Raw genomic sequence first — 13,981 nt, forward strand, 5'->3', positions numbered from 1 at the left:
CCGGTGCGGAATTTAAGACACTTGAATTGACTTATTAATTTAATGGGTGTTACTTGATAGTGGGATATTTTTTTTAATATAGTTAGTGGGAATTTGTAAGGGGTGGGGAATGGTGAGTGAGGAGTGTGAATTTTAAAATGATTTTTTGTAGGGAGTAGGGATGTAGGTGGGGTAGTAGGTAAGTGTGAGAAATAATATAACATTGGTAAAATTTCCATTTATAGAAGCGGTGCAAGTATGAGACGGCCCGAAAAGGAAAGCGGTGCAAATATTAAGGGATGGAGGGAGTACAATAAAACAAAGAGCTCAAAACAAATTAGAACGCAATAATCTCTGCACATTCACTAAACTTCCGTCTCAACCAACAAAAATGTTCACCACAAGCTATAAGGCACAGCAGAAGACAAAGGAAACTGCAGATCATAAACACGCCACCGTCGATCAAGAACCCAATTCTGAGAATAGGTACCTGATCTGGCTGATGGCATCAGTATACAACCCGCAAAACAAACACTTAACAATGAAACTAAGACACTACTAATAGTAAACAAGTCTTTATAGTACTCATAACTATATTTTTCAAATGCTTTTATTGACGCAGAAACAGTTCATTTCTTCTTCAGAGCAGCCTTGGTGACCTTGGCACCAGTTGGGTCCTTCTTCTCAACACTCTTGATGACACCAACAGCAACTGTCTGCCTCATGTCCCTCACAGCAAACCGACCAAGGGGTGGGTACGCTGCAAAAGTCTCCACCACCATAGGCTTGGTGGGAATCATCTTCACGAAACCAGCATCACCGTTCTTCAAGAACTTGGGCTCCTTCTCGAGTTCCTTACCAGAACGCCTGTCAATCTTCGTCACCAGCTCAGCAAACTTAACAGCAATGTGAGAGGTGTGACAGTCCAGCACTGGTGCATAACCATTTCCAATCTGTCCAGGGTGGTTCATGATGATGACCTGAGCAGTGAAGTTAGCTGCCTCCTTAGCAGGGTCATTCTTGGAATCAGAAGCCACGTATCCACGCTTGATATCCTTCACAGCAACATTCTTAACATTGAACCCAACATTGTCACCAGGGAGAGCCTCTGGTAGAGACTCGTGGTGCATCTCAACTGACTTAACTTCAGTGGTTAATCCGGTAGGACCGAAGGTAACAAGCATACCGGGCTTCAACACACCAGTCTCAATACGTCCGACAGGCACGGTTCCAATACCTCCAATCTTGTAGACATCCTGGAGAGGAAGACGGAGGGGCTTGTCTGTGGGTCTCTTTGGCTCGTTGATCAAGTCAAGAGCCTCAAGAAGAGTTGGTCCCTTGTACCAGTCAAGGTTGGTTGACCTCTCAATCATGTTGTCACCCTCAAACCCAGAAATGGGAACAAAAGCGATTTTGTCAGGGTTGTAACCAACCTTCTTGAGGTAGGAGGAGACTTCCTTAACAATTTCGTCGTACCTACCCTTTGAGTACTTTGGAGTGGTGGCATCCATCTATTAAAAAACAAGGTAAGAGTCAGAACAACCCAATTCAAATTTCAAAGACCTTACTAATACTGAAGATTACTGTAGATGAAACTACTGCGTATCAAACTGTGTTAATTTTATACCTTGTTACAACAACAAATCATTTGCTTGACACCAAGGGTGAAGGCAAGAAGCGCATGCTCACGGGTCTGACCATCCTTGGAGATACCAGCCTCAAAACCTCCAGTGGTGGAGTCAATGATGAGGATAGCACAATCAGCCTGGGAGGTACCAGTAATCATGTTCTTGATAAAGTCTCTGTGTCCTGGGGCATCGATCACAGTGCAGTAGTACTTGTTGGTCTCAAACTTCCACAAGGCAATATCAATGGTAATACCACGTTCACGCTCAGCCTTTAGTTTGTCAAGAACCCATGCATACTTGAAGGACCTCTTGTTCATCTCAGCAGCTTCCTTCTCAAATCTCTCGATCACACGCTTGTCAATACCTCCAAGCTTGTAGATCAAGTGACCAGTGGTGGTAGACTTTCCAGAGTCGACGTGGCCAATGACCACCAAACTGATGTGAATCTTTTCCTTACCCATGATAACTTCTTAACCTAAATTGCAGGTGGAAACAAACACTTCAAATGCAAAAAATATGCAACAAAGCTCCTGTGCAGATGTAATTAAGTCAAATGGAAAGCAATGAACAATTCAGCATTACATCAGACAACTGGCATCCAACTACAACACCACTCAAAGAAACTGCTTAAAATCTCAACACAAACAAATATACCACACTACATGATACACAACATAATTTTTTATTGAAGGATTAATTGTACAAGAGGATTAATTCCATTTTACAACTTCAATCATCATCCAAAAGGAGGCACAAATTATAATTAAACATAACTTATCAGGTTAATAACTATATATATTATCAATGTAATCAATCTATCAATCAATAATATGGTATGATATAATATCATATGCCAGGAACCAGATTCGAACTGGTGACCAGAGGATTATGGATCCTTTGCTCTACCAACTGAGCTATCCTGACCATAGTAAAGCAATGTGAATCTTTAGTTGTGTCATGAGAATCATAATACATGTCTCATGTGCAGTATCGATTCACGATAATCAGGCAGTTTCTAAAACATTAGTATTTTGAGATTTCATGCAAGTGATTCAATCTACAGATAAGCAGAGCATGATCACTTTTGCGTTCAAAATTTAGCACTTAATAAACATATAAACATATAACTATATAAGTGAATAACTCAAAACTTTTCAACATATTCAACCTTTATTTAAAATCAAGGCAAAATATACACCTCATAACTACGAAATTGACACATACAACAGTCAAATTTATTACTCAGAACTACGTAATTGATACATACAACCACCAAATCAGCATTTATGAACTGTTCAAACATTTAAGATTACATAGAAAATTTATCAAAATTTCGCAATGTAACCAAACACTTGAGATTCCAATAGAAGAATATCATCTATTCTGAATGCTCAGAAATAAACAACAACCGAATCAACATTGCCGAAATTATTCAAACCATCAAAGTTCCAAAATAACAAAATCAGAGCAACGAAATCGAAGAATACAACACTTGCTAACGTCTAAAAGTGAGAGAAGCAATCCGAGGGTGACATCGCTGGGGATCAATCATATCAATATTTACGAACTCAATCAAACAATTGAAATTCCAAATGAACAAAATCAGAAAGCTAAAATCGGAATGTGCACAATCAAACAAGAAATCTGCACTTAATAAAAATAATAAAGAACAATCAAACGATAGTTATGCACTTAGTCAAATAATCAATCATCTAAATGGAAATAAATAACTTCAAATCTAAAAAAGGGAAAGGTAAAGATCGACAAACCAGAGAGAGAAAGTTGCGCAAAAACCCTAGTCGCAGAGGAGAGATAATTAGGAAATGATATAGGGTTTTAGTTTTTCGAGCTGGCGCTTTAGGCGGGGTTTATATAGGAAAGGAGAAATTCCGAGTTAATTTTAGTGATCGGGAAAATTTTCCAATCAAATGACATTTTTGTAAATATTTTGCTTGAAAATTATAGTTGCTATAATGTTAGGTGTTGACTGTATATTTGTAGTTATTAACTGCATATTACTCGGTGTTGATTGTATAACACTTATCGTTGACGGTACTCCCTCCGTCCCGGAATACTTGACCTGTTTTTCTTATCGGGTCGTCCCTTAATACTTGACCTGTTTCTAAAAATGGAAATATTCTAACAATATTATATTATTTCTCACTCCACCCCTATTAACCCACCTACCCCCTACTCCATACAAAAAATAATTAAAAATTCAACCCCTACTCTCCCCCAACCCCACCCCTTTACACATTTCCCACTAACTACATTAAAATAATACCCACTATCAACTACTACCTATTAAATTAAATAAGTCAATTCAAGTCCCTTAAACTCTGTGCCGGTCAAACCGGGTCGAATATTCCGGGACGGAGGGAGTATATTTTATGATTGTTGATGGATTACTAAAATACAATAGTTTATGGTAAGTGGTTGACTGTATATTTATAGTTGTGGATTGATTATTAGTAAAAGTTTATTGTATATTGCGAGTTGTTGACTGTATATTATATAGTTGATATGAAAATACAATTATGACTGTACATGTGGCTCATATTTGATGACATGTCACCCACATTTAATGGCATTTTCGTAATAAAATCATCAATTATTTACGAAAATGCCATTTAATTGAAAAAATTTCCCAATCACTGAGATGAACTCGGAACGACTCATAGAAAAGAAATAGAGGTGGAGAAGTAGTCATTTTCTGACGAAAGTAACCTCAGTCCGGCAATAATATTACGGAAATGTCCTCACTTATTAACCGACTTAAACCCCTAGGAAAATGACGCGTGTATGGTATTTTCGATACGACGAAATTTCATTTTGAAGTGGATTTCACGCTCTACTTATTCGCGTAGTTTATTTAATTAGATTAAATAAACGGTTTTTTCATGAAATGCCCCTGAGGTTTGCAAAAACGCACCAAATACCCTCGCGTCTTTTGAATCACATAATATACCCCTATTTTTTCATACTGTTCATGAGATGCACTTGGAGTTAACGGACGTTAGTCCTCCGTTAGCTGCAGTTTACCATTTTGCCCTTAATATATATTTTTCGACCTAAAATCAAAAAAAAAAAAAATCTCAAACTTCTCTCCAAACTCTTCCTTCGATTCCCTAACCTCAAACATATCTCCCTTTCCGATTTCCATGGCGAACCCACTTCAATTCTTCAATTCATTTCACTTTCCTTGGCCTATCTAATCACACCGATTTCCCTTCGAATTCGATTCAACAATTTCCCAATTCATCTCTCAAGTCGATTAAATCGCTCAAGTTGCACAATTTTTCAATTGTTACTGATTCCGATTTGGGGGTTATTTCCCAGTTCATCACAAATTTGGAGGAGTTGGATGTAAGTAATCCAAAGGATGATTACTGCGTTACTGGTGTTTCTGGTGGTGGTGGTGCTGCTTTAGGGATCACTGATGAAGGCGTTGATTTGATTGCTTCGAAGCTCCCTCATCTCAGAAAAGTTAATTTGTCTAGTAATTACTTCATTTCTGATAAATCTCTTATTAATCTTTCTGAGAAATGCTTAAATTTGGAGGAGATTATAGTAAACAATTGCAATTTCGTGACTCAAACTGGGGTTGCTTTGCTTTACAAAATTGCCAGAATTTGAATTCTATATCTGTTCTAGGGATGGATTTGGTTTTTTGAGGTTTAGTTCTGAACATTTCAACCGTATATGGGGATCAGATTCAACAGGGGATAGTGCTGTTGAATTAGATACAGTTCCTGCAATGTATGGAATAGTTCTCAAGTTCTCATCCTCAGCTCCATATGGTTCTATACCATCATATCATATCCCATTTCTTCTTGGCGAATCGGCTTTTGAGATCCCCCACAAGAAAGAGTCATTGGACATTGTCCCAGCTGGAATTCAGTCCAATGAAAAGTCAGTTTCTAGTTCACTTGTTACCATTGAATTGGAACCCCGAGAACCTGTGCCAGGTCTTGTGGATGTTTCCATTAACGCGAATGCAGAAAATGGTCAGGTTGTTAATGGGAAGCTTCAGGGGGTCTCAGTTGGCATCGAGGACATGTTTCTCAAGGCTGCTGCCCCAGCTGAGATTCTAGAAGACACAGTTCCAGGATATTACTCCGCCCTTTTTGATGCTTTGTGGGAGGTATGTGGTGCCTCTTCCAGTGCAGGTCGGGAAACATTTTCACTAAAAGGAGGTAAGGGGTTTGCAGCAATCCATGGAACACAATCAGTTAAGCTTCTCGAAGTTCCTTCAACCTTAGCAATTCGTGTTGTTGAAAGATATTTAGCCCCCTTTGTTGTTGGTGTGATTGGTAGACCTCTGGTGGAGGTTGTGAAGGACGGTGGCTTAATCCAGGATGTGGCATGGATAGATATGTTTTCAGGTTCTGCTAATGAGAATAACTCGGTTGCGAATTTTGATGGTGGTCCACTATATTTGACATACTTTGAAAATGAAGATGGTAAGATCAACATTGGTAAGACAAACATGGGTTGCTTTCTTGTGTTGATATTCCTACCACCCAGGTATCATCTTCTCTTTCGGATGGAAGTTTCTGATATTTCAACATTGGTCCGAATTAGAACAGATCACTGGCCTTGTTTAGCCTACATTGATGATTATTTGGAAGCTCTTTTTTCTTTGTAACCGGGGTTAGTCTTTTCTGCTGCTATATACTCATTCCATTGAGAAAGGAGTATGTTCTGTTCTCTTTTGTTTGCGTTACAGCAGTTGGTTACATATTTTCTGTTCAAATTCTTTTCCCAGATTGTTTTTTACTTGGGAAAATATTCTTTTTGCATCAGAAATAAAAAAATGTATATATTCTAGTGTCAATCATTCACCAGCTGCACTTTTGTACAAGAAATTTATACAATCAGTTCTGAGAGGTGAAATACTTGTATTTTGGTTGTATACTTCTCTGAGAGTATGATGTTAACATGTAATTCTACAATTAGTGTTTAGCTTCTGGCTGTTTGGTTGTCAGGTGCCTTTTGTTTCGAACTTCAGCTGAGATGTGAGATCATTTGATCAAAATCTAACGAAGGCCCAATATGTTATACTTGTATGTTTTTTGTTAGGATTCTGGGTATTGTTCCTTGATTAAGAATCTACAAACTATACAAGCAGCAAGTTTGGATGAAGAAAACATGGTTGTTACGCAACTTTCTTTCTTTTGATAGTATAAAACTTACTGGACTAGCCATTTGAATCAAATTCTGCCGTTTAAAAGCAGTTTGGGTATTTCGTGCAAATAAGTTTACAAGTAGGTGTATATTGTGTAATACGTTTATAAATAGGTGCATTTGATGAATTATAAACATGACTTAACGGAGGACTAACGGAAGGTCGGCTTAGGGGTATTTGGTGCAAACTAAGGCAAAAATAGGGGTATATTATGTGATTCAAAAGACGCGAGGGTATTTGGTGCGTTTTTGCAAACCTCAGGGGCATTTCATGAAAAAACCGTTAAATAAAAGGTATGGGAATGCGAAACTTGTAGTGTATGCTAATTGGACGGGAAGAAAAGAATAAAAGTCAGGACTCAGGAGATTTGTTGTGTGCACAAAATGGGCCGGCAAATGGGCCGGCATTAAGGCGTTAAGAAAGTTTTTGTACAACTCACTAGGGCTAAGTAATCCTACATGGACCCTTCAAAATTTAAAAATAATCCTACATGGACATGCAAAGGCTCATTCTTAAGATGACTTGGAAGAGCATGTGTCATGTCGTGTTAGTGTCGAGTTTAAGTATATGTGCATCAATTAGGTTTGACCCATAAGAGTCACATATGGGCATTAATCACATACGTGTAGTTTTGTGACATATTCTGATTTATAAAGAGCAGTCTAAATCATAAGATGTGCCGAGTCAAATTTCAACAGCTCAATTTCTTTTTTACTAATTTTGTGGCGCTTTATTAATATCTTAAGTTGTCACGCTTTTCTACAAAAAGTACGGCCATGCACGACTCACGACATGCTTTTAACATGTGTGTGTGACGTGTTTTTTAATTTCATCTTGTTACACTGGGTTAGATTGGGAAAGTTGACATAGGGATTTGGCCAAGAATTTGATTGATGACAATAAATTTTTTAAAGTTTGGAATTAACTAATGAATCCAATAGATTTAGAAGGAATGTTTAGAAGGAGACCTTGTACCGAGTGTTTTTTTTTTTTTTTTTGAGGGGATTGTACCGAGTGTTTAATATTAAGTCTTATGTCTCTATCAAAATAAGTAGAAAAGTAAAACAAATATCAACATGATAGAAACTATTAGTACATAGTATAAAATTTGGTTAGGATGTTATTTCTTGAATCTCAATAATGTGATTGTGGATTTTTTTTATTTTTTTTTAAATAAAGCAAAATTGACCTTACAACGTGGTTGGGTTTAGAGAGCAGTACAACTTAAGCAAGTGCACTCAGACTCTACACCATAAAATACATTGTAATTACCAATGATGTATTGACCTAGTGGTTAAGACTGAGGGCATGTGTACAATAGGTCTCAGGTTCGAATCCCCCCACCCCATTTGTAATTTATATTGCCCTTGTGGCTCATTGGAATCAAAAAAATAATAATAAAAAAAATACATTGTAATTGGGTGCAATGTGTAGCATGAATGACATGTTTGGTCGACAACAAGTCATATAATCATATTGATATAGAGTTTAGCATCCTTTTGACACAACAAGAAGATATATGAATAAAATTAACGTGAGTTGAAGGAAAATTTTATACCCGTTTGTTAACCCCTGCCCCAAAGGAAGGTTTTACCCTAAATATGGGAAAATGTTAGGGGACACCTTAAATATTGTGGCGTTTCTTTAGGTGTTATGATGATATTACATACGGAGTATTAGCAATATACTATTAGTGTCATCACGACAATTTATTTGACAAGTGTCTCTCTTCTTTTGGTGCACCTAGCTTAATATTAAACAATAGGATAATCCATTATATCAATTTGCGTAATCATAATTGATCTAAGTAGCCAAAACATGCTATGCTTTTCGATCTACCTTACAAATTATCAGGGCCGGCTCCGGTGATTTGGTGGCCCTGTGCTAAACTTATGAATGAAGTTCACATGAGGCCCCTCTTTGCTTTGTCAAATTTCTTGCAATAATAACAGTTAAATTTTTCCTCTTTGATGGATAACTTTTAGGTGGATTTTTTTAGAAAATGAATTAAATGGATTAATAAATAAGAAAATAAAGATGAACAATACTAATTCAAAATTCACATACTAATATACTACACGCCATTTTGCAATTAAATTAAACAAATTCTACAACAGCAATAACAATAACAATCAAATCGAAAAAATCAAACCCAAAATCTTCAATAAACCCTACCTAATTGACCAAATTCCACCGGCTTTCATTTCTACTCGGAGTTCCAAATCCGTCCAAATTCACCGCCTTCACCATCGAACTTCGACGAAATTTCTCAGATGAATTACTGGATTTCAAAACCCTAACCGAAAATTGAAATCCAAGAATAAATTAAGAGCAACAACAACAAGTCAACAACAAAACAATCAAATATTGAGGTTCTAGCATAAGAAAATTACCTGGAGGCTTGAAAGGAAGAGAGAGAAAGTGAGAATCGAAGGAGGGAGAAGAGGAATGGTGCCATGGTGGTCGAAGATTCAAGCGTGGAGTAGTTGATGAAGGTTGTAATTCACTAATTTTTGGAAATGACCATTAGAAGAGAATTTGAAGAGGTTTTTTTGGGTTTCCATGTTTGATTTATTCAAGAAGCGCGGGAAAGGGAAAGTTATGGGAAAGGGAAGTTTTTTTATTTTTTTTTACCCAACAGTGTGTAATTGTTTTTGGACCCCAAAATTTGGGGCCCTGTGCTGTGTATCCGATGAGACCGCCCTATGGCCGGGCCTGCAAATTATCATCCGAGATTACACTATTTGTCTAACCGTAAGAATAGTAATTTTCTTAAGTAACTTTTTATTCAAAAAACAAAAATCAAGAAAGGGTATTTTCTGTTTCTTGATTACCGACTTAACTAAATATCACTGCTATAAAACAACCGAACCAAAGACAATTAATCAGTTGCATACACCTCGTCTCAGCAACAACAAGTAATTATAGTAGTTCATGTTCAAGAAACTTCCACCAGAAATCATCAAATCAAAAACCATTCAATCCAATCAATTCTGTTTCTGGTTCTGTTTTTCTGTTATTAATGGCTTCATCTTCTTCTTCTTCCCCTCCGATTGCTAATCCACGGATTATCGAGACAGATCCGACAGGGAAATACGTAAGGTACGGCGACATATTAGGTGTAGGGTACGCGAAGACAGTTTACAGCGGATTTGATAAAATCAATGGCAAAGAAATTGCATGGAGTCGGATAATCATAACAGAAAGAATGATAAATTCTGAAGATGGTGTTTACACACAGTGTGCAGAAGCCTGTCTATTAAAGGAGTTAAATCATGAAAGTATAGTCAAATTCTACCATTCTTGGATTGATTATAAAAACAAGATCGTCAACATCATTACTGAGCTTTTCACTTCTGTCAGTTTACGCCATTACATCCAGAATCATGTTCTTGTTGATCTTACAGCAGTCAAGAACTGGTCCAGACAGATTCTTCAGGGGTTACATTATCTTCACAATCGTAACACACCAATCCTTCACCGTGATGTTAAGATAGAAAACATCTTTGTTAATGGGAATTCAGGGACAGTTAAACTCGGAGATTTCGGTTTAGCCATGTTATTAGAACCTGGGTATGGCGCAATTGGTCGTGTTGGTACAGCACAGTACATGGCACCAGAGATTTTTCGAGGGAATTATAATCAACTTGTTGATATTCATGCTTTTGGGATATGTGTACTACAGATGGTTACTGGTGTTGATCATCTTTACAAAGAATGTAAATTCCATCAACAGATTATGACTAAGATCAGGTTAGGTGTTAAGCCTGAAGCGTTAAGTACTGTGACAGACCCACTGGCTAAGAAGTTTATTAAGAGATGTTTGGCTCCTGCGTTTAGGAGACCTTCTGCAATTGACCTATTGAATGACCCGTTTCTTGCACCGAGTGTTGCTGGTTCGTCAACAGTGAGGACTAATTCGAGTCTGATGCCGTGTAGTGTACGTGATCAGGTGGATGGATTACTAGGGGTTACTGAGAATTTGGATGAACTAATAAAAGATCAGGTTCAGGGTGGAGTTAGGAATCAGAATTTGAATACTGGGGAAGATTTGAATGTTTGGAATTTATTTGGTGAGAAGCCTGTTCTTGATGAAGAGTTTTTTGATGCTAAACAGTCACTTGAGGATCAGAAAATGCCTAGTTGCTTTGGGAAGCTGACCAAGCTGACATCTTTTATCAGAAAATTTTAGGTTCAAGTTGATTCAATTCTTCATTACAAAATGTGATTTTTCGTTGTACTTCTTTTATGTCAGATTACAGAACATATTACTTAGTGAGTTAGTTGAAGATTTCCAGCCTTTTCGAATAACAAAATCAGTGGAATGTGATGAAAATCTATCTTTGTTGTAGAATGTAGGTTCTTTTGTTTTGATGGGATTAGCAATTTTCTAAATATATTGAGTTGAATAAAGATTACAAATAGTCAAAAATTTGTGTTCAATCAGGTAACATTGGGCTTAGTTTAAGCCTCTTTCAGTGAAGATGCATTTTTCTGACAAGCTAAACCCTGATAAACTTGTGCCTCGTGGAGTTTCATTCAGTTTTATGTACTAATTTGGTTCAGTTGTATACTTGTATGTGTTTTTGTCATGATGATCAATTATCTGTTGTACAATCCCCTTTATTTCGACAAAACTGTAACTGACTTGGGGTATTTTCTCTTTCAAAAATCCTCTTTATTTTTTTAAAAATTTAAAATAAAAAAAATCAGGGTATTTTCTGTTTCTTGATTCAACTTATACCTAAACAATCGGATCAAATGTTATTAATCAGTTTAGATATCATCAAAAACCGGTTTTGGATCTTCCAGAGTTCTAAAATAACTCTACAAGACTACAAGGTAGAGTTTAAGCAATATCAATCATTGAACGAAACACCAATGGCCCATATATTATATCTTCACAAATCCCCTATTCTTTCGGTTTTGGATCCTCTAGAGTTCTAAAATAACTCTACAAGGTAGAGTTTTATTAAAACTCTAGCGAATCTATTATCAAAAAAAAAAAACTCAGATCTACACTCTCAAAAACCCATTCAATCATCAATCCCATTCATTATACCAGTGTTCAAGAAATCATCAAAAATACTCATTCAACCCCAATTTCTGTTTCTGGTTCTGTTTATCTGTTAGTAATGTCTTCATGTTCGAGTACTAGTTCACAGGTTGCCGAGACAGATCCGACAGGGCAATACGAAAGGTACAACGAGATGTTAGGAGAAGGGTTTTACAAGAAAGTTTACAAGGGATTTGATAATTTAAATGGTATGGAAATCGCATGGTGTCGAATTAAGATAACAACTAAAATGTCAAAATCTGACCCTGATACTGTTATGCGTTTGTGTACAGAAGCCTGTCTGGTTAAGAATATACACCATGAAAATATAGTAAAATGCTACCGTTCCTGGATTGATTATGAAAACAAGATCATTCACATAATTACTGAACTTTTTACTTCTATGACTATGCGGCAATACATCATGAATCATGTTCTTGTTGATGTTACAGCAGTCAAGAAATGGTGCAGACAGATTCTTAACGCGTTGGATTATCTTCACACTCGTAATCCACCCATCCTTCACCGTGATGTTAAGGTAGAAAATATGTTTGTTTGTGGGAATTCAGGTACAGTTAAACTCGGAGATTTTGGTGTGGCCACGGTTTTGAAACCGGGTCATGGTGCAGTGGGTGTTTTTGGTACAGCACAGTACATGGCACCAGAGATTTTCAGAGGAAATTATAATCAACTTGTTGACATTCATTCTTTTGGGATATGTGTGTTACAGATGGTTACTGGTATAGACAAACTGTACGGAGAATGCACATATAAAGAGCAGATTTACAAAGAGATTATGGCGGGTGTAAGGCCTGAAGTGCTAAGTACTGTGACAGACACACAGGCTAAGCAGTTCATTGAGAGGTGTCTGTCTCCTGCATATAAGAGACCCTCAGCAAAGGAGCTATTGAATGATCCGTTTCTTGGACCGAGTGTTGCTTCCACGTCAACAGTACGGACTAATTTGAGTCTGATGCCTTGTAGTATACGTGATCAGGTTGATAGATTAGTAGGGGTTGAAAAGGAGGTTGAGTTTGGGGACAGGAAGGTTAATTTCCTAGGGAAAATGAAGGACAGAGTTATGATAAGAATTGTGTTGAGTATCATCTATAATGTTGGAGGTAATGAGGTTGAAGAAATGGAGTTAGAGTTTTCAATCCAGAAAGATAAAGTTGATCAGTTTGTCATGAAGAATATTGCTAAACAACTTGAGTTGTCAACTGAAGATGTTGCAGTGGCTATTGAGATTATGGATCAACTGATAAAAGAAGTTATGTGCAATCAGAATTCTGCCTATAAAGGTGTTTTGAATGCTCAGAATTTATCTGATGAAGACCCGTTTTCCAGTTATTATGAATATTATGATGACAAACAGAAATCTGAGAGAATGTCTAATTGCTTTGGGAAGCTGAGCAAGCTGTCTAAGCTGAGAACCTTTTCCTGGTAATTCTTTTATGTCAGATTACAGAACATATTCTGAATATGCATGCTTAATTACTTAGTGTGTTTAGTTGAATATTTCTAGCCTTTTTGAATAATAAATCAGTAGATGAGATTATTGCTTTACAGTACAATTTCTGTGTAACTTACTCTAGCTAAGATGCACTATGGCAGGCTTTTTGTTTTGATGGATTACAATATTAGGATGCATTTTTCTGACAAGCTAATCCCTGATTAACTATCGAAGGTCTAATCGAGTCACTAGAAATGACTAATGGCAATGTTTTGTTAGAACAGCAACTGGAACTGTTAGCATTTAGCACCATCAAAACTCTTGCAGATTCATGTTCAAAGCTGCCCCTGTAGGCCTGCATCAAGGAACTACAAATTAAGATCAGTAAAATTAATTGAGAATCTGTTATCTGGCAAACATGTAAATTTGTTACAGTTATAGAACATGTCAAGGCATATAACAACACATTTATCCTTAACAATTTATATAGGGAGTGATTCCCCTTCTCAAGTCCTTTCTGTTGAAAAAAGTCATTACAATCTCAAGGGCACCACCATAATCGTAATCTACATAACCTATCAAGTGATCCTCATTCCTATTATACTCAACACAAGTGCTAGAGGTACCCGACAAATATTAACACGCACACACCCTCCTTTCCCTAAACAACAAACTCG

At 36.9% G+C, this 13,981-nt stretch overlaps 3 protein-coding genes, 1 long non-coding RNA gene and 1 other non-coding gene across 5 annotated transcripts; 2 read left to right on the forward strand and 3 right to left on the reverse strand.

Moving 5' to 3' along the window:
• Positions 1 to 316: 316 nt before the first annotated feature.
• LOC110803237 (elongation factor 1-alpha) lies at positions 317 to 3,511 on the reverse strand. Its single transcript, XM_022008734.2, has 3 exons — positions 3,377 to 3,511; positions 1,607 to 2,082; positions 317 to 1,490 (listed from the first exon to the last, which is right to left on the reverse strand). Exons 2-3 carry the CDS (start codon positions 2,066 to 2,068, stop codon positions 609 to 611), a joined length of 1,344 nt encoding a protein of 447 aa, XP_021864426.1. The 5' UTR covers positions 2,069 to 2,082; positions 3,377 to 3,511; the 3' UTR covers positions 317 to 608.
• Positions 2,459 to 2,531, reverse strand: TRNAM-CAU (transfer RNA methionine (anticodon CAU)). Its single transcript has one exon. It is a non-coding gene; the product is annotated as a tRNA-Met (tRNA).
• A 5,322-nt stretch (positions 3,512 to 8,833) lies between the features above and the next one.
• On the reverse strand, positions 8,834 to 9,474 carry LOC130466160 (uncharacterized). Its single transcript, XR_008926176.1, has 2 exons — positions 9,189 to 9,474; positions 8,834 to 9,091 (listed from the first exon to the last, which is right to left on the reverse strand). It is a non-coding gene; the product is annotated as an uncharacterized lncRNA (long non-coding RNA).
• Positions 9,475 to 9,663: 189 nt separating this feature from the next.
• LOC110803224 (probable serine/threonine-protein kinase WNK6) lies at positions 9,664 to 11,078 on the forward strand. The gene has a single exon (XM_022008719.2). The coding sequence runs from the start codon at positions 9,818 to 9,820 to the stop codon at positions 10,985 to 10,987; it is 1,170 nt and encodes a 389-aa protein (XP_021864411.1). The 5' UTR covers positions 9,664 to 9,817; the 3' UTR covers positions 10,988 to 11,078.
• Positions 11,079 to 11,930: 852 nt separating this feature from the next.
• LOC110803223 (serine/threonine-protein kinase WNK8-like) lies at positions 11,931 to 13,529 on the forward strand. The gene is made up of 2 exons (XM_022008718.2): positions 11,931 to 13,294; positions 13,466 to 13,529. Exons 1-2 carry the CDS (start codon positions 11,931 to 11,933, stop codon positions 13,527 to 13,529), a joined length of 1,428 nt encoding a protein of 475 aa, XP_021864410.2.
• The last annotated feature ends 452 nt before the right edge of the window (positions 13,530 to 13,981 follow it).

The sequence above is a fragment of the Spinacia oleracea genome, chromosome 1 (assembly GCF_020520425.1).
Source record: "Spinacia oleracea cultivar Varoflay chromosome 1, BTI_SOV_V1, whole genome shotgun sequence".
Classification (NCBI taxonomy): Eukaryota; Viridiplantae; Streptophyta; class Magnoliopsida; order Caryophyllales; family Amaranthaceae; genus Spinacia; species Spinacia oleracea.

What these genes read in the sequence shown, in the direction of transcription:
- LOC110803237 (XM_022008734.2), bottom strand. Translation starts at nt 2,068, where the DNA reads ATGGGTAAGGAAAAGATTCACATCAGTTTGGTGGTCATTGGCCACGTC. An exon ending in TGATTTGTTGTTGTAACAAG is followed by an intron (nt 1,491 to 1,606) that starts GTATAAAATTAA and finishes GTTTTTTAATAG; the next exon opens with ATGGATGCCACCACTCCAAA.
- LOC110803224 (XM_022008719.2), top strand. Translation starts at nt 9,818, where the DNA reads ATGGCTTCATCTTCTTCTTCTTCCCCTCCGATTGCTAATCCACGGATT.
- LOC110803223 (XM_022008718.2), top strand. Translation starts at nt 11,931, where the DNA reads ATGTCTTCATGTTCGAGTACTAGTTCACAGGTTGCCGAGACAGATCCG. An exon ending in AAGCTGAGAACCTTTTCCTG is followed by an intron (nt 13,295 to 13,465) that starts GTAATTCTTTTA and finishes GCACTATGGCAG; the next exon opens with GCTTTTTGTTTTGATGGATT.